At 36.8% G+C, this 19,963-nt stretch overlaps 1 protein-coding gene across 3 annotated transcripts in view; it reads left to right on the forward strand.

Annotated features, from left to right (window-relative positions):
* The window catches only part of LOC147010472 (uncharacterized), an 83,511-nt gene extending 71,860 nt beyond the window's left edge, over positions 1-11,651 (forward strand). For all 3 annotated transcript variants that reach the window (XM_085860412.1, XM_085860411.1, XM_085860410.1), the window contains 3 exons: positions 1,843-2,187; positions 3,571-3,681; positions 10,888-11,651. In XM_085860412.1, the coding sequence (XP_085716538.1) occupies positions 1,843-2,187; positions 3,571-3,681; positions 10,888-11,015 (584 nt within the window). In that variant the 3' untranslated portion in view covers positions 11,016-11,651. The remainder of the gene's footprint in view (positions 1-1,842; positions 2,188-3,570; positions 3,682-10,887) is intronic.
* Positions 11,652-19,963: the final 8,312 nt, after the last annotated feature.

The following is a 19,963-nucleotide window of genomic DNA, read 5'->3' on the forward strand; positions in this document are numbered from 1 at the left end:
TCATGAGCATATGCCCCCAAAATCCTGTTCAAATAGTGCGCCAAAACTCTACCACCATACCTCTTTCAACCACGCCCCCACCACAAGACTGCAATTAACTCCACACCACAAAACCACTAACCATCGCCATGCTTTGCTCACATGCCATCCACTTCAGCCTCAACCATCGCTCTTCCATTGTGGCGCCATTCCAAACACCGCTCCAACCACCTTCTCAATCACTCACCTTTGACGGCAGCAGCCACCTTCGTCGTGCTTGGATCGCTTCGACCAACCAAGCTCGCTGCCATCCGGTGCAAGTTTGCGCTGGCATTTCTGTTATTCCGCCGTTGGCAGCAACCATCACGCTGCCCGGGAACCCTCCGTGACCCTCCAGGGTGCTGGGTGCTTGTGCTACCAGTGGGGAGTGGTGCACACTGCCCCCCATGTTAAATTGTGAGATTGCCCCCATGGCCCGCCTCAAAGACTAATTAAGTCATTTCTCGTCTGACGAGTTCGCGGAGCTGGTGATGGATGTTCGGTCGCAGGTGAAGTCTGGGCCAATGAATACAGCACGCTCGAAATACGTGGGGTAGAGATTAGTTGCCGTGCGGCATGGTTATGCCTGCCAGGGATGCTCGGCTCCGTCCTGCTCTGAGCATATAAAACAGCGCTCCATGAGGATTCAGCAGGTTTGTTTTTAACAGTAGTTTCATAAAAGTTTCTCTGAGGGGTTTTTTCTGGTTAATTAGACTTGATTTTGGGTGGACTTTCTGGTTGTGGGTTCAAGTGGAGCAACACGGGACGAGGTGGAACAATAACCTGGTCGCACAACAACCCCCCCTTGATGCCAGTCTCCTCTCCCTTGCCTTTCCCCATCAGAGGAAAACTTCGTGCTTGCCATCCCACGCAGGGTGAGTGCAGATGTCGACAAACGCCTCAAACTTTCTCGTTTTGCTGTCTCTCACTTATCTACCCATCTGCAGAATGATCATAATAGCCCCTGTTATGTTAAATAAGTAAGTCTGTACAAGTTAGAATCGGTGTAACTCTGCTCTTTTGTCTTTTGGACCACATTGTATGTGTTTTACTGCACACCCCACACAAATTCCTGCATGTCCCTGCTGTATGAATGCCTGTAAATATACCCCTGCTTTAAATGTACCCCATGCTTTTCCTTATCCTTGTAAATAAACCTAAATATGCTTGTAACGTTTTTTTCCCTTCATTGGTCTGGCATAGACCTTCACTTAGTGTTGGCCTGGGATGTTCTACCCCACTAATTGGGTCACATGACGAGCCAGTACTGCACCTATCTGTTTCGCTTGGCAGAAGATCACCAGGTGCAGTGCCGAGGGCGTGGCCTCTAATTGTGTTGGCTTGTCATTTGAAAGGTATTGCAGAAACCTTGAAGCTTCACCCTGCTTGGCTGGTAGTCTAAGTGAAGTAGCTACGTCTGTGTAAGATCTGGAGTTATGTGTGGTCCATGGAATTATGTGTGGTCCATGGAGTTATGTGTGGTCCATGGAGTTATGTGTGGTCCATGGAGTTATGTGTGGTCGGTGGCCTCAGGGCCAGAGATCGGGAAGATAAGTCTGTGGCAACCCACACGTGGTAGCCCAAAATCCCGGTTCCATTACAATATTTGTGCATGTAAGTAGTTTGAACTTATAGGATCGAAAATGGCTCGGCCAATCTCCATCAAATTTTGCATACAGATCATGGACACAAAATAATCCCCCTCCTCCTCTCTCATTAACAAAACCATTTGTTTATTTTGAGTTTTGGTAAATACAGAACACTATTTTATGTGTAAGATTTTTTCCTCCATTTTGTGAAACTTTCATTGTTTGTCCATTACAGGTCACGTGATGGTGAAGAGTACAAAGACTGTTGAGGTAACAACTGGTGAAGATTTGAACTTCATTTACACGTTCTCTCTCGACACACAGGAAGGTTCACCTTCTATTGATAATTATCTCCTTTCCATCGAGTTCCACAAAGACTCGAACAAGAACCTGTTTTACCTTTTTCAAAATGGAGAAGAACAAGTCCTGGATGAGAGGATTAAAATATCCCGAAATCCAAACAAGGATTCTTTTATCCTGACTCTCAAGGATGTGGAACTTCATCATCGTGGAACTTACACCTGTACGATACGTTACCCCAATCACAAGGAGGGATCTGCATCTACGATCCTGCTCGTCCGTAAGTCTCTCAGTTCAGTCCACATCACAAACCCTGTAGTGCTGGATATGATTGTTAATTTTTTTTAACTTTTTTCTCTTTTACTAAAACAGGTGAACAGGTACACACACAAACATCCGCACTGACTGATAATGTGAAGTGATGACGATTCTCGAATCCCCAAAACCCTAAACTCCATATTTACATAAAATTTACATAAACTCGTAGTTCGAATCCAGAACCTTCCAACAACCACCACTCTTTAGCATCGTTAGCAAAACTAACATAGTTACGTGACATGCGATTCCGTTATAAACAATTTTATTCATGTTTTTATTCATGTTTATAAACAAAACAGTTTTGTTCATTTTTGCCCCGTACACCTGAGATGTTCCATTTGAACCATAATTCTCTAAACCTATCATCTAATATTCTAATCTGTTTGTAATTCCCAATATGATCGGAAGGTTGTTTTTTTTTTTCCTGATTCATTGTATGTTTTTTTCAGTTCTCCATGACCTTCTAAAGTTACATTTTACTGAACGTTCACCAGTTGTTTTGACCTCGACATTTAATCTGAACACATCAATCTAATTTCTAGCCTATTTGACTTCAAACAACTTGTTTAAATGTACCACTAGTAAATTTCACTTTACACCACTCATTAGTTAACTTTTCACCATTTAAAGTACATCCAGAAAACTTTAACCTTGACCTTTGACCCACACATCAAAATGAAGTGGTTTCTTTGCTTTGAACTGACTTGCCAATTCTCAACAAATTCGTCCATATCATTGTTAAATTATTATTTTGAATTTTTAACACTTACATGGATTGAGGGGATCGATTACAAATGCAGTCAACGAGAATCTTTGGGAAATGCTGTCAAGGGAGGGGGTATGGAGTGATGGGGGTGGGGGGAGAGGAGGAAGGAGAAGTAAACGGTAAAATAACAAGTTTGTGATTTATTAACAAATACATGTCTGGTCTGGAGTTAATTATTCAGTTTGTTAGTTGCATTATCATTATTATTTCCTTGGAAGTGCTGGTTATGAGATGCTGATGCAGGATTTCTTACCATAGCCGATCCTCTCTTGTACCCACTCCTGGTGTAAGGATGTTGATTTATATTCCTCGTTGAGTTCCCTGAACCACCATCCTAAAGGGATGTGGGTGATGGTCATGACTGTTTATATGTTTGTTTGTATTGTTGTGTTAAAATGTTAGTTTTTGTACTCGATGATAAAATTGTGGATCAAATACAATCCAAACAAATCCACCCCAAGGAATGATCTTGAGACCTGAACTCGATCATTACAAATGGTCCTGCTGGGAAGTTCAGACATGATGAGGAATCTTAGACAGGATTCGAGAGAGATTTTAATTTTGGTTTTCACTTTACAGGTTCAGAAGAAAAATACCAAGTAATCTTTGTTCTTGTGGGCCTTTGTATCATTACTGTGATATTTGGGGTCTTGGTGTGCCTGGTGATGTGTTGCTGCAGGAAATCAAAAGGTAAGTTAATTTTGATTTTCTGATCCTTTTTTTTTTCTTCTCACATAACTCTGAAAGTGTGTTTAATCATTTGGACATCAAGTAATTAATTGTGGGACATTTTTGTGGTATAAAACATGAAAAAAACAAATAAATATGAAACACAAAGGGAGAGAATAATAAAATAATTCCTCGCACTCAAACTTCCTGCTGCTGTTTCCTTTTGGAAGAACCTTTAGGAGTTTTTGTGTTTTTTCTCATTTCTTGAGATCGTCTCCAAAAACCACATCTGTCTTGTCTCGGTTTCCCACACCACATCTGTTTTATCTAACTGTGTTGTCATGGGTTTCCTGTTCTGTTAATCATATTGTGATTCTGTGACGTATCTGCGGAATTAAGGGTGAAAAGCAAGACAACATTCAAGTCGGACCAGCACGTTTATTCCTTGTAAGCATGTACTGTGCATGCACACACCTTGTAACTTCACACAGAATATGTCAATATCCCCCACCCCCTCCTCCTCCTCCTCCTCCTCCCAAAAAACTATACATTAGTGCAAGGTACAATCATGATAAGTTCAACCGTTCAGGTGCCTTATGAGAAGAGCATCGCTAAAGTGGTGTGACTTATTGTGGAGTGCTGATAACAGCAGATTGGGGGTGGGGGTGGAGGAAGAGGAGATACAAGTTCCAACTCTTTTTGATCGGATTCAGAGACATCAGGTTCAGATACATTGGGTTTTATAACTTGGCTCACGACTAGAATAGATACCAAGGGTTCACTTTCAACGGGCTGAACATGGGTGGGAGGATTGGGCTCACAATGTCTTTGGCCGAGTTGGTCAATACATTTATCTACTGTATGTTTCCATTTGACAATTCCACAACAAATACACTTTCCATTTTGATTGATGGCATGACAAGTAAGCCATTTCTGTCCATGGCCAGGATTCAGCATGAAAACAGGATCAAACACATTGATGACATGTAGAACTGAGGTCCTGTCATGGTATCACTTCTATTTAAACTGATAGTCAGTAACTCTGGACGAATCATTATGATGGATCAGGGCTAAGTGTTTCTTTTGCTACACATGAACAGGCAAACAAACTTAATATGTATATGTGGAAAAATATGTGTCCAGACCAGGAATCAAACCCAGGTCCCCTGGTGAACTATACCGAACTATACCAGTGATCTGCGGTCTGAGCTATCTGGGTGACCATACCAGTGATCTGCCGTCTGAGCTATCTGGGCGACCCAAAGGCCAAGCACACAATTTTCCCATATAGAGATGCCACTCTCCTTCCTCCACTGCTTCCGGGACACTCACTGCCAACCATGGGAGCAGCAACGGCCTGACCATTAGAGGGTCTTCCTCCTGTGGGGGAACAATCCCATGACCGCAATTATTCACCACAGCGGTGGAAAGAGTTCAGCTGGCAAAGCGCTGGGACGATTCACCAGAGAACCTGGGTTCGATTCCTGGTCTGGGCACGTATTTTTCCAAATGGACATACAGTATTACGTTTCTTTAGCATTCAACTGAACATCATGCCTGGTGTTGGTTTAATGGCTAGAGTGGTGGGCTTGGGATCCGAGGGTCCTGAGTTCAAATCCTGCTTGGCTGTTGAATTGATACCAGGTGGGGTTGATTCCACCTGTCATCTTTCTGAAGTTGGCAAAAATGACTGCCAGTGTGGAGGGGGAGGAATAAGGAAGAGAAGGAATAAGCATGCTGGTATCCTGTGTCAAAATGGTGACCTGTCCAGCATTGTGCCCAATAGCCAAGGAAACTTATTAGGTAGTACCAATGCTCTGCACAGAGTATGGTCCCGATGGATGGATGGATGGATGGATGGATGGATGGTGGGGGTGTGTGGTATTGCCCGATGCTGGCCCTTTAGGCCCGAGTCGACGTAGTAGTAGTCGTAGTAGTGTGGTACAGTAACCCTGTTGCCCCACAGTTGGCAATCAGAATGCAAGGATGGCTCATTTTTACGAGCAACCTATGGTCTCACTTTCTTGTGGGAATCAATGGGTACAGTTGACCATATGCTACTGATAACACTTTCCTTCCGCAAGCTGTCGAGCTCTACCTCACATGATGAATCCTAAAGTTGAGACACAGACCAAACTTTACAGAAAACTGGCTTTGCACTCTCATCTTCATTTACTTTGGGTTTTATACCTTCAAAGCTGCTGGTACCACCTTCAAACAGAGGTGTGTTCATCAAGAATGGTATTTTGATGAACATCAAGTTTGCAGGCCATTCAATTTTTATGGATTCAAGCGAATTATTCCCAAATAGTGTGGGCCCATTGCCCTGTATGATTCACAAGGGAAGATTACGTGACATCACTGCAGGTGACCTTCACATCAACACTAATCAGTGGTATCATTTCATTGGTATAAGTTCTAACTTAGCATTCACAGGTCAAAGTACTGACCTTGTTGTCTCCTGGCTAAATAAACGTTTGAAATTTTCAGAGCTCATGATTGACTGGCTCGCCCCAGTGTCTAGATCCATATCCATGGGAATGTCATTCAGCATGACATCTAGAACAATGGGTTTGCTTTTTCCTGACTTCCAACCTGATCTGCTCAGCCAAATGTTCAGCAACATTTTCTTCATCCTCATCCGCTACATCGGTATTTATGTGGAAAGGAACAGTGCTGAAAGCAAAGCAAACTTGCACTGCCATAGATTTGCATGTCAAGCAGATCATTGTCAAAGTGCGAGCTCAATTTCTTCACTAACTGTCGACGTGAAAGAGTCTGTGTCCTCCGACCCTCCCAGGTAAATTTGCTGAAGTTCAACGGAATTCCCAACATGGGTGTGCTGTTCATACATTGACTCAATAACTTTGGTGAGAGACGGATCCTCATTTGGTACAGATTGTAAGGCAGCAGCTAAATTGTAAGGCAGCAGCTGCTTTAGCACTGCGCTCACTGAAGAAAACTTTACGGCATTCTTTATGATATTGTGCATCTGTCGTATGTAGATCCGAGGCGGCAGCTGAAACCTTGATACGAACATCTTCAGCCAACCTGTCCCCCCCCCCACCCCCACCACCCGAGCATCACACATTGCTGTAAAATACAGTCCTTGATGGGCGGCTGACCCGGTCGATCGGCAGTGCTTCAACGACATTCCACCCACAATCGTTGAAGATGTTTTAGCAATTTAGGCAAACATAATTGGCCACAGAAGATGCAGTATTCCTTGTATTCAAAATTGCCGAGTTGGTCCTCCGTTTTGGCGCAGGTTTACCTGTTTCAGAACATTCACTTAGTCCTTGCTTCTTCTGATATCGTGTAATATGTTGAGCCATTGTGTATGATGAAACACAAGACCTGTGACAGTTGACAGTCAACTCTGGATTCTCTCAGAGTTGGACTGTGCTTCTAACTCTGAATGCAAACTGTCATCCCATTGCTTGGTGGCAGCAATGACCGTTTGGATACTTTTTGGTGCAGAGGTTGAGAGAGCTTCATCCATCTTTCTACACTTGAAAATGCAGCTGGTCATATTGTTTGCATCTGCAATCACCTGGAAACACAAATGCAAAATTTATAAAATAAGTCACATAAATAAAAGCACATTTCTAGCTGGTATAACAGCGAAACTATCACAATTTCTGTATATTTCCATAAAATAGCAGCCATCTTGAATGTCAAATTGCCCAAGGGTGCCAGGGTGGCGTCAACCCGATTTCAAAAATATCGGGTGAAAAGAGACGAAAACCGTTGAAAAACGTTAGTCAGACCAAAGTGCATGGTTGATTATGTAAACATATTACCTGGCAACTGAACTAACTGTAATCCATATTAATATTTCGGCACGCCACTTTTTTTGTTCCACCATCAGATTTTTGTTACTGCATGAAATGAAACAAGCTTTGACATATATACTAACGATATTATTGTCTTCCTAAAGGCCCAGTCACACCTTGACGTTTTAGTCAACGTATGCCGATTTTTGAAAATTTTTTCTAAAACGCTGACACACGTTGAATACGTTATGGGTAAGTTTTGATAACATTGAGAGCACGCTGAAACACACTGCCATACGTCATTGTACGCTGGCTTTAAACGTTGTACTTTTCGGTTGTCCTCAAATTTTTTCATGCTTGAAATTTCACGACGTATGCCGGCGTATGACTCACACGTTCCGCTACACTGGCCACAAGTTGTATGCACTGTCTGCGATCGTTGACAGATGTCAACACATGCTACTTGTAAGTTAATCATAAGTTGAGACATGCCGAGGTAATGTTTAGCGTACCCGAAACTTATTTCTAACCGATGATTAACGTGTTGTTGGCACATTACGCAATCGTTGCCACACGTCGACAGACGTTACTTTTAAGTTACTCATAGGCTGAAAGACGTCGGTATAATGGATCGTCCTTGCGTCAGCGTCCACGGCCACGGCCAGGACACTTATTTGCAGCATTCTTCAAACTTTTCTTCGGCATGACGAGGATGTTCACACTTCGATGTCTAGCTTGGCTATGATTCCAATTGTCCATCGGCAGCGTCTATTTAAAATAGTCGAGTTTGAGCGTTTTCACACGTTCAGAAGAAACGCTTCAAATTTCCAAACCCCAGCGTCAAAAAACAAAGGCGAGTGACAGCAATTTAAATTGTTCATTGTAAACAATGAAAATAGTTGAGTGGTACCGTTTAAAAGTCGTTGAGTGTAAAAAAAATCCAATTGTTGAGTGCAAGCGTCTACTTTCAATAGTGGGGTTTGAGCGATTTAGCACGTTCAATAGAAACGTTTAAAATTTCCGAGCGCCAGCGTCAAAAAACAAAGGCGAGTGACAGCAATTTAAATCGTTCATTGTAAACAATGAAAATAGTTGAGTGGTACCGTTTAAAAGTCGTTGAGTGCAAAAAAATCCAATTGTTGAGCGCAAGCGTCTACTTTCAATAGTGGAGATGCAGCCATTTAAATCGTTGAGTGGCAGCCTATGAAAAGCAAACCCCACGTCACCGGCAAAGGTAAACTGCCGCACGATATGGATAAGTTAGGCTATCGTTGGGCATAGTTTGTGAACACCGGCTACACGATAATTATTCGTTGGCATACCGTATCTATAAGTTATCGAAGCGCTCTATGCACATTATTCATTCATTGTGCATTTGTCCAACCCGTTATGAATAGACCTAAATCGTAAAAACAAGCTATAGCTCATTGTTGAAAAAGCCCCATAAAAAATTAGCCGCGAAGAACTTCTAACAATGGTGCAAAGATGTCTCCTACCCATGGACACGCGGACGCAAGGAGGATCCATCATAACCCACACCCTCCCCCTCACACTCACCGACTACTGCCAACATGAACAAACTACTACTAATACTAATACTGATACTGATACTGATACTGTTACTGCTGACATGGCCATCGACTCAAAAAGGACTCGAAAACACTGTTGGGTTCTCTTTTATGAACACCATTTTTATATACCAATTCCCCAAATCGCTGGGAACACGTCTTTATATGGCAGTTGTAAGTTAGAAACACGTTCATTAATTTTTTTGTCGACCAGAAGACGTCATTGGAATACGTCTACATACGTCAATGTATGTTGGGACTACGTAAAGAATTGGTTCAAAGCACGTCAAACATAAGTTAGAAATAAGTTTCGCGTAAAAAAGACATTACCACGACGTGTTTCGACTTATGAGTAGCTTATAAGTAGCCTTTGTGGATGTGTGTAAGCGTCCGCATATCGTGTGTACAACTTCTCCCCATCGCATGCAGAACGTGTGTCATACGCCAAGTACGTCGTAAAATTTTGAACATGTTTAAAATTTCTTGACGTACTCTACTTACTACGACGTATGATAGCGTACTTTAGCGTTCTACTCACGTATACCAAACTTACGCATACCGTATTGTACGTGCGCCATCGATTTAGACACATTTTTCTTAGGTCGCATACGCTGGCAAGATCGCCAAGGTTTGACTGCGATGTTGACACTTCCATTTCTACGGCAGTTATAATTCGAATCGTTGTGCGTCAGCCTTTTAATAGGCTACGTCACGACATCGTCGGCGATGCCTGCAACACGCTATGCCTAAGTTAGACTATCGTTGGGCATAGGTTGTGTAGGCCGACAACAGGTTCAGCATTCGTTGGTATAAGTTATCTATAACACAACGAAACGTTCTGTGTCCGTTACTAATGCGTTATACATAAGACCAAGTCGCTATGAATACGTCCGAATCTTTAAAAAAAAAAACATCAAAAGTTCAACGTAAGCCAGCGTTTTAGATACATTTTAATACGTTGCCATCGCTGGTGAAAACGTCAAGGTGTGACTGGGCCTTTAAGAGGCCCCTCAAAATTCGTTTTGATGATTATGGTTGTTAAACAGTTCAAAAACTCCATTTGCAAATTGGGAGGAATTATTGCACAAAAAAGAAATAAAAATGTTTCCCATTTTTTAGAGGACCACTAAGATGAGTTCGGCTCATAGAATCACGCTCCATTTGGGGAGAAAACAGTTGAGTTCATACCTGACGAATTTGCACTTTCCATGTGCCGTAGTTTCTTCACAAAACCATGACTTTCTAAGTACAAAGTATTTATTTGCTTTTTTATACATGGTTGCCGTTTTGAAATTTTCATTGACCAATACCCGCTGCCCAGCCGGACCAACTGCCAACAAAGTATCGCCCGGTCAATTACGGTTAAACCCAAAATCATGATCATCGTTTTAGTGTGGAGGTGAGTACTGACAGTGTACTTGGGTCTTTTCCGGGTGGGTGCGGGATTGAGCACGTGCACATCAAAATCTGGCAACCCAACTTGAATTGAACAACAATGGCCGCTTGATCCTTGAAATTTGAACCGACAGAAATAGCCTTCGAGCCTTCAGTGCTTCAGTGAGCCTTGAGTCTACCGCTCCGTAAAAGTACTTTTTCAACCGTCTCACAAGTAAGAGTTCGATCGTGATGGCAGATGCCAATAATAACAAGGAATATGAAGACTCCTCAAGTTACTCCTCTGATGAAAATTCTGTTGCAAGCATCCCCCCAAGTCCAAGCCCGAGTATTGATCCTAACAGTGATATTGAACATCCTGATAAATCAATAGATAAAAATGATATAATATATTGTTTAAAATACATTCATGCTATCTGTCTTTTACCATATGTTGCCAGGGATGCCCGTCGAAGACGGGCACCTTTACTAGTCTTTTCATATTTCAGATTTAACCAACGTCAGAAGGACAAGAAATCGCCAGAGAATGAAGAAACAAACAGAACTTAATGAAGAGGGAAGTGAAGAGATGAACAAACCCAAATTAAAAACTTCCATGAACCGCGATTGTGTTTAGAAAAAAAAACAAAGGAAGTTAATTCACAATCCAAATACAACATCCATACATCTCATGGCGAATCTGTTCATCAAGTATGAACACAATTACAGGAGTACAGAAACAAGAATGTAATCATGATGAACTAAATGAAGATCCAGATGCTTCGTCCACCACCAGTGCCACACTTCGTTCTCATGAAGATTCTGCTTGTAATTATTTCCTGTTTTGGGGCCTGCATGGAAGGTTTGTAGATAAGAGGTTATGACATCAGTAGGGTGGATATACTGGTTCTAGCTCACTTTTCCCCATGTAAATGAATGGGGGATTTTCAGCGATTCCCTTTTTTTTCCCCTAAAAATAAACCCCCTTTTTATCCGTTTTTCCCTGCTGTGCAGGGGTTTGGCTTTTTGTGAGGCAATGTTTTATGGCCGGATGCCCTTCCTGACGCCAACCCTGGTCGCCTCTTACAACACACAGGGATATGGTACACCTATTCTAACCGGGGCATACACCGGGACCAGTACACTGGCACTCATTTCGCCGACCTCGGAAGGATGACAGGCTGAGTCAACCCCCTGGTGTTAATTCAGCAGCCAACGGGGCTTGAACTCAGGACACTGGGATCCCAAGCCGCCACCCTAACCACTAAGCCAACACCAGGCTCAGCCAACACCAGGCTTTGTAGATATATATATATATATATATATATATATATATATATATATATATATATATATATATATATATATATATATATATATATATATATATATATATATATATATATATATATATATATATATATATATATATATATATAACCAGGCTATCCCTGGTTGTCTTTTATATCCCTGTATATTTATTTGTCCCTGTATATTTGTCCCTTGGCTATCCTATATATATATTTGTCCCTTGGCTATCCCTGTATATTTATTTGTCTCCCCTTTTAACCTGGAGGTTGATCAGCTCACTCATTGAACCTATAAAGATTTGTTCATTCTCAAATTCCTTCAATAGTTTAATTTTCTTTGCACAATAATCCCCATCTAAAATATTGACAAACAAAACATTTGAATCTTTATATTTTTTAAGATACCCCTTTTGTGCCATTACGAAATGATAAAGTTCTCTTAATGCTCTTGTTTGACCACCTCCTGAGCCACATATCATTTTGAGATTATAGTAAATTGTTTTTTCATTGTTCAATTGATAACCATCAAAGTTTTCAGTCCATTCAAGGATATTCATTTTTTTCTTTACATCCTCTAACTTACTACTTTTTAAATTGATTCGCTTATTTGTTTTATTTACCTTTGTTTTAGTTATTTTTTCAAGAAGACTTATTTGATATTTTTCACATTCATTATGTTTTCCATTTATATACCAAGACTGAGATTTTCTCCACTCTTTAGTTTGATTAATACTTGGTTTAACCATTTATATATTGCGAAAAAACAACGGCGGTAGCCCTTAAAAACCCTAACCCATCTTCCCATCGTTAAAACGCAATCTATTTTATACACTCTATCATACAATATCCATATGGAACACAATCTATTCCATTATCTAAAATAAATCTCTTATCATCAAAGGCTCCTAATGCCTTTTTATTTACTTCTTCACTATATATGTTATGTTTATAACTTCTTATTGTATTCATTTTCCTATATTCTTCTTTCTTATTCATCAAACAATTATAATAATTTCTAAAAGTTATTGATTTCTTTATTACATATTTCTTTATTCCCTTTAACCTCTGATCAATCTGATCACCATACTTATAAGCATATGCCTTTGCTCTCAATCCAATAAACTCACTCATTACTTTTCCACCCAACTCATCCTTAAACTTACCAATAACCTTTTCATTCTTTTTGGAAAATAACTCACTCTTCTTGCTGAAATTACTTGTATCATATACTCCAATATTTTTCCTCATATCTTTATAAACATCATCAGTTTTTATATCTAAGATAAAACTATCAGTGTCCATATACAACAATGAAACATTTTCACCATACTCTTTCTTTAAGTCATTATACAAATAATCATACATCAATATCTTTGATAAATCAAGAACTGCTGTTCCAATATAAATTGGTTTATCCATTACAATACTTTCCTTTTTCATATGAATTGCAGAAAAGTTCTCTGAAAAAACCTCTTCTCTCTCAAAACTTGGTTTATTTATCAATCTCGAAGCTTCTTTCCAAGATGTTGCGAATCTAATGTTTTGCCTGTTTCTAACATTTTCCATAGTCTTTCCAAATACAGCATTATTCAGTAATTTATAAAAGTCCCCTTCAAATTTTACTTTTGTATTTGCTCTCATATCTATATTGAATTGAATATACTTTTTCACCCAAGGACTTTGTTTAAATTTTAAAACTCTATGAATCTAACAGCTACTCTCAATCCTTCTCTCAAAAACTGTTTTAAGCTTCTCTGATGCAAAACATATCCCTCTTTATCATAGAATGTTGTTAGTAACTTTTCTGTTGATTTACCTTTAATATTAAAACTTTTATGATAATCACTTAACCATTCTTTCTTTGGGGTTTCTTTCTCACATGCAAAAGGAAGATCTTTATGCTTATTATGAAGAACACTCGGGTACCTCAAATCAACTTCAAAATAATAACCTTCTTCTTCGTCATTCAATTCCTCTTGAGAAGAAATAACAATATTCATCAAAGCCTTTTCATAATCCTTTTCTTCCACCCACTCTAATTTACCATAAGGCAGAGATTGAGACATTGCCCATCCATACAAATTATTAGCATCAAAATACATCAAATAATTACTATCTTTTTCACTATCATAATTTGGAAGATATTTATTATTTGCTTTAGCATATCTTTTTGAACATACTTGTGATATTCCACCTCTCTTGGACTTCTCAATCATCAAAAGCATATCAACATCACTGATTAAATCTATATCTTGTTTTGTCATTTTCAACATTGCACTCCAAGCTAAACCAGGAGCTGTGAAATAGTGGGCAGGGTCTAATCCATAACAATTTTTATTATGACAGAGTGATCTAAAAGCTTCAAACACATCAGCTAACAATAAAACATCTGTTTTTAGATATAAATCATGATATTCTCCAAGGTTCTTTATCTTAAATAATTTCCATATTTCTTGTGCGTGTTTATATTCCTTATCACTTATCTCTTCTTCATAAAGGTTATTATAGAAACTTTCTTTTGATGGAAGTTGTGTTTCTTTAAATCTCATAAATGAATCCATGTAATCATAAGGATAAATTCCCTTACTTGAAAGAATTTTCTCTTTACTTTGAATTTCATTCCTTGTTTGAATTTCCTCTCTCGTAAGAATTCCTTCTTTAATCAGAATTTCATCTTTAATCAGAATTTCCTCTTTGGTTAGAATTTCATTCATTGTTCGAATTTTCTTTATAATTAGAATTTCATCTTCAGTTAGAATTTCTTCATTAATTTCCTCATTAATTAGAATTTCCTCCTTTCTTTGAATTCTCTCTTTAATCTGAATTTCCTCTTTAGTGAGAATTTCCTCTTTTGGAAAGAATGAATTAAGATTTGGAAAAGAGTCCGTGGAGCTTAGATTTGATGCGAGGTAGGCTAGTGGTGTTCCCATAAACTTGTAAGAATCTAGAAACCTAATACGAGTTAAAGGTTTTGTGAATATCATTTTTGTAAATGAAATATACTTTTGACTTGTGTTTGTTATGGCAGAAATATTCCCTGGTGTTTTTGAAAGTTCATTTATAAATAGATGTGTATCATAGTTGGCGCTGTTGTGAAGAAAGACTGGAATAAAAGAAGGTAATTTATAATTAAGATTACAACAGGAATGAGCGGGACCTCTATATTTACCAGTAAGATGACAATGATCCCTAACTTTAGACTCCTTAATTTCCCCCTCACAAATATGACAGATATTGTTCTTTCTAAATTCTAATTTTTCTTCTTTGGTTAATTTCATCAGTTCATTTGTTTCTTTCATTAATTTAGTGAGTCTTATGCAATCCTTTTCTAATCGTTTTACAAACTCTTGTGAAGCTTTTTTTCCATGATAATGTTCAAGTTTGTTATACTTTTCTCCAACAGATGATTTGATATAATAACAGAAACCACAAGGAATATGTTTTTGATATTTATTTGTATATGATTCTTTTGGATTAGGAGAAGCAGTATTTATCTTTTTAAGGATACACTCAAAATCAGCGTATATCACAAATGGGTGCATGATAGATTTATTATAATCTTCAAAAGAAATCTTTTCACCAGGTTTAGGCATTGTAATTACAGCTGATTTATGATTACTACAATATTTTGAATGTTGTTCTAATCGTTCTTTTGTATGAAATGAATTAAGACATCGCTTACAAGGATATATTTTGTTTGCTGTTCTGAATACCTGAGAAGAGATTAATCTTGATAAATTATTGATGTATGTGTAATGTGAATTCTTTCCAACACTAAAATATAAAAGATCAATGTGTGTTTCTTCATTTTTATAGTTGTTTGAAATTTTTAATATTTGAACTTTGTTTGTATCCGTTAATCCATATACATTAATAGAAAGATTATTCTTTTTCTCAAATTTAGGAATATCTGTTAGTGGCATTGGGAATTTAAAATCTTTAATGTCCAAGGTATTCTCATATTTCATATATTGTTTTACTCTTTCTGAATTACATTTTGGTGGATGAAAGTGAGCAACAACAGACCAGAGAAAACATTTATTATCATTGTTCTTAATATTAACAACTGCCTTCTTTATTTTTATTTCTTTTGGTAATTCAATATAAGAAGAAGCTTTAAGAGGGTTTGATTTTAGAATGTGTATATCTAAAAAGATGATTTTTTTAATATTGAATCCACTTCCTACCACTGTATTATCAACATCCTCCTCTTGTCTTGATAGTTCTTCATAAACCCCACTATTCAAAAAATCTTGAAATGATGTTATAAAATAAAGATCTGTTCTCATATAAGGAGTATGTTCTTCATCTTGTCTTTTCATATTCATTTTCACTCCCATATAAAACTTTAAAGTTTTCATTTCTTTTAATGTCTTTTTAATAAATTTTTCAACATCGGGTTTCACTATTTCAATTGATTCAGCTATTGATGATGGACCGGGTTCTCCAAATTGAAAGATCCTTATTTTTATATGCCCTTTAAATGCCCCATCAGTGTTTTCAATATAATAGTCTCCCTTTACTTTGAACTCATTTTTCTTGTGTTTTTGTGATTGAAGATGTTTATTATAACTACTCTTCAAAACATCCTTTGAACAGATATCACAATGTTTTCTTTCCAACTCAAGAGGAGATATTTTATGAAACAGATTAAATGTGTGTTTGTTGGTTCGGAGGTGTTTTCTATAATGTTTATATTCGTGATTACAAACATCGCAGTATGTTGTATTCACCATATTTATATAATAAATCTTTGCTTAAACTAAAATTTTCTTGATGAAAATTTCGTTTATTTTACAGGTGAATCTGTGCTTAAAACCATTTTATCCTCCAACTTTTTCACTTAATAAATACAATGTTTCAAGACACAAAAGACAAGTTTCAATCAATCTCTTCATTTGTTAAAGATACTGAGAAATATGTCAAGGATGTAAAATTGAACAAAGATAAATATAACAACTATTGGATAAAAACTATTATGGTAAATAATATGAGTTCTTCAATTTCCTTCAGTGGAAGGGCTTTTAGTATACCTGGTAGAACATCAATTAAAGTATCTCTAACAAAAGTTTCTCCTCTCCTTCTAGTAATATATTCAAAACTAGAAAAAGCAATGAAACAAGAAAAAGTATCAAAAAACAAAAACCTTATGGATGAAGCTTTAGAAAGAAAAGATAAGACCATCTGTAATGTGCAAGGAGAAATTTGTATTTTTTCAACAACCCTAAAGATGTAAATCCTAATGAAATAAAGGATGTTAATATATCAGGTGAAATGACATTTCGTTCAATAGTAATTAACGATCATTTTAAAATTACCTTTAATATAAAAAATGTTGTCGTTGAATCTGATAATGAAAAAAAGTATATCGATATCGATGGTAATATACAACTGAAAGTATAGATGAATTTCAGTTTAAGTAAAGTTTTACTTTATAAATATGCTAGACTTTCCTGATTCTCCATATGACAAATTTGAGAATTGTCCTGCATGTGAAAGATGGGGATTAAACACAGAGTCAAAAGCTGATAAACAATGTATATTCTGTAATATCTTCTAATTAATGATAATAAAAAATATAAAAAGGAAAATAATTCTTTTAGATTTACACCAAAAATGAATTACTTTACAAGATTGATTAGAGAAATGAATGTAAAGTATGAGGGTGATAACACACCTTTCCTTACAAGGGAAGAAACTGAACGTATAAGAGAAATGTTCAAAGGATTGTTGTTGTATATTATTCATGGATGTAATTTTCAGGGAAATATCAACACAAGATATTGTATAAATAAAATAATGGATGATCTTGAAATTAAACCTGAACTTAGGATAAAATGTAGAGTTTCTAAAAAAGCCAATAATAAATTAAATAACCTGTTTTTCAAATATATAAATGAATGATTTTTTACCTATTTGGGAAAATAAGATAAAATTTAACAACCATAAAAATCTACCAAATTCATTGAGATGTCTCATAGTTGGTTCAAGTGGATGTGGAAAAACCTGCTTACTTTTAAAAATGCTCCTCACTCCCAACTTTTGAGATTATAATTTAATAATTTTCACAAAGTCGAGTTTTCAACCAGAGTATCAACTACTCTCACAAGGTTTTAATGCTGGTCTTCAAAAAGAAGATATAATCGGTTTATTTAAACGTCAAAAAAACCTAAATGATTATAACATTGAAGATATAATTCAACTATTTTGTGATACACAGAGATGTAAAAAGAAATCAAATCCTATAACTTGTATTCTTAGTGATAATACGGATGATATACCGTCTCCCCAAGATTTGGATAAATCAAAAAAGAACCTCGTTATCTTTGATGATTGTGTTAATGAGAGAAACCAAACGGTAATGGACAGCTACTACACAAGAGGGAGACATTCTTCTTGTAATTGTATTTATCTTAGTCAATCGTACTTTCAACTTCCTCGTCGTTCCATCAGAAACAATGCTAATACTTTTATTTTATTCAAGTTAAATTCAATAGATATCAATAATTTTTGGAGAGATAATTGTTCTACATTATGTAGTAAAAAGAAATTTGAGGATTACATGAAGCACACGACTGAAAAATATAAATATATTGTTGTGAAAGAAGATGAGATATTAAGGGATATATTTTTTGTTTTATAAACAATTACATATATAAATGACAACTATTATTATAAATCTTGTGGGTAAATCTGCTTCTGGAAAAAAACTTTCATAAATCAAGGTTCTTGTGTAGTACAAATGAGAATATTGTAAATTTACTTAAAAAATACCCCGTGATACGCATTGTATCAACAACAACTAGAGCAATAAGACCTGGAGAAGTAAAAGGTGAAGATTATCACTATATTTCAGTGGAGGAACATATGCGATTGAGGAATGAAGGACAAATATTTGAGGAGGTTTCTCTTGGTACAACAAAATATTCACATTGTAAGAGTGAGTTAAGGAAACTAAAATCTGGTGGTGTTGGGATATTAGAAACTAATCCAGAAGGAATGAGACAAATTATTAAATATCTGAGCGGAGTGAAGATTTTATCATTCGGTTTTGATGTTGATGAAGAAACTCAACGCAAACGTATGAAAAGCAGAGATGCAAGTATTAGTGAAGAAGAAATTACAACTCGCATTAATGTTAATAAAGAATTTGATGAAATATTTAAAGAAAAGGATTTATTTGAACACATCTACTTGAATGATGAAGAAAAGGAAAATTTCCCTGTTGATCTTTACAATTCATTAAATGATATTTTACAATAAATAAATGGATGCAAAAGAAAGAGCAAGAAGATTTAAGGAACATCAAGAGTTGGTTTCAAAAGTTGTAAAACAACAGGAAGACATAAAGAAGAAACGCAGACAGAAACTAACGGGCGAAGAAGCATTTGAAAGAAAACAAGATAAATTTTTTAAACCACTTTTAAAAACTTCCCAAGAAAAAATGAAAGATGTTTCCACAGTTCCCACAGTAGAATATACTCCTAAAAAAGTTAAAATGTTAAAAGATTTTGATCAAATGACGGAGGAAGAATTAGAGCATTTAGGAGAATTAGAATATGATGATGAAGGTTTATTTCAACAACTGGAAGAGATTAATCAACCCCCTGATTATATTGTGAATGCTGTTCAAAACAATGAATATTCAGCAGATTCAAAAACGAAAGCAGGACTCATTCCAACAGAACAACCAGCAATATTTCATCTTGTTCAAGAAAAGGTATTGATATTTAATGATGAATTAAGGTTCTTAGGTTCTGCTCAACCCCCTGTTAAACTAACTCCGAGATTAATGTTTCTTCTCACAAAAGATGGAAGACAAGGTTCAACTGTGAGGGATGAATCAAAGTATATTGATAAACCATTGGATATGGAAAATAATGATGATAGAGTATATATTGATCTGCTGAACACTCTAAATTATAAGGTTATTCTTTCTGGTAAAAGTAGGAAGAATGAGAAGGAGAAACACATTATTCAGGCTTTAAGTATCCTTGGTTCAGGTGTTAGTTTTCTTCCAAATGACCCATCGCAATTAGTTAATAGACTGTTGTTGTTGTTAGGCAGTAAGAAGGCTGGAAATAACAATTGTTTTAATGAAGCATCAGCCATTTTAGACCAGTTGATGAACATGAAAATAATTAATAAATCTCAATATAAAGACATTTTATCTCATATTAAATAAGATGAGAAGCACAATCCTTAGTTTCAATTTCACAACAAGCGACCACACATCTTCATTCCCATACCCACTACAACTTGACACAACAAAAGA

This window comes from Eptatretus burgeri, chromosome 16, assembly GCF_056783735.1.
Source record: "Eptatretus burgeri isolate ZD-2024b chromosome 16, Ebu_testis_v1, whole genome shotgun sequence".
Lineage (NCBI taxonomy): Eukaryota > Metazoa > Chordata > Myxini > Myxiniformes > Myxinidae > Eptatretus > Eptatretus burgeri.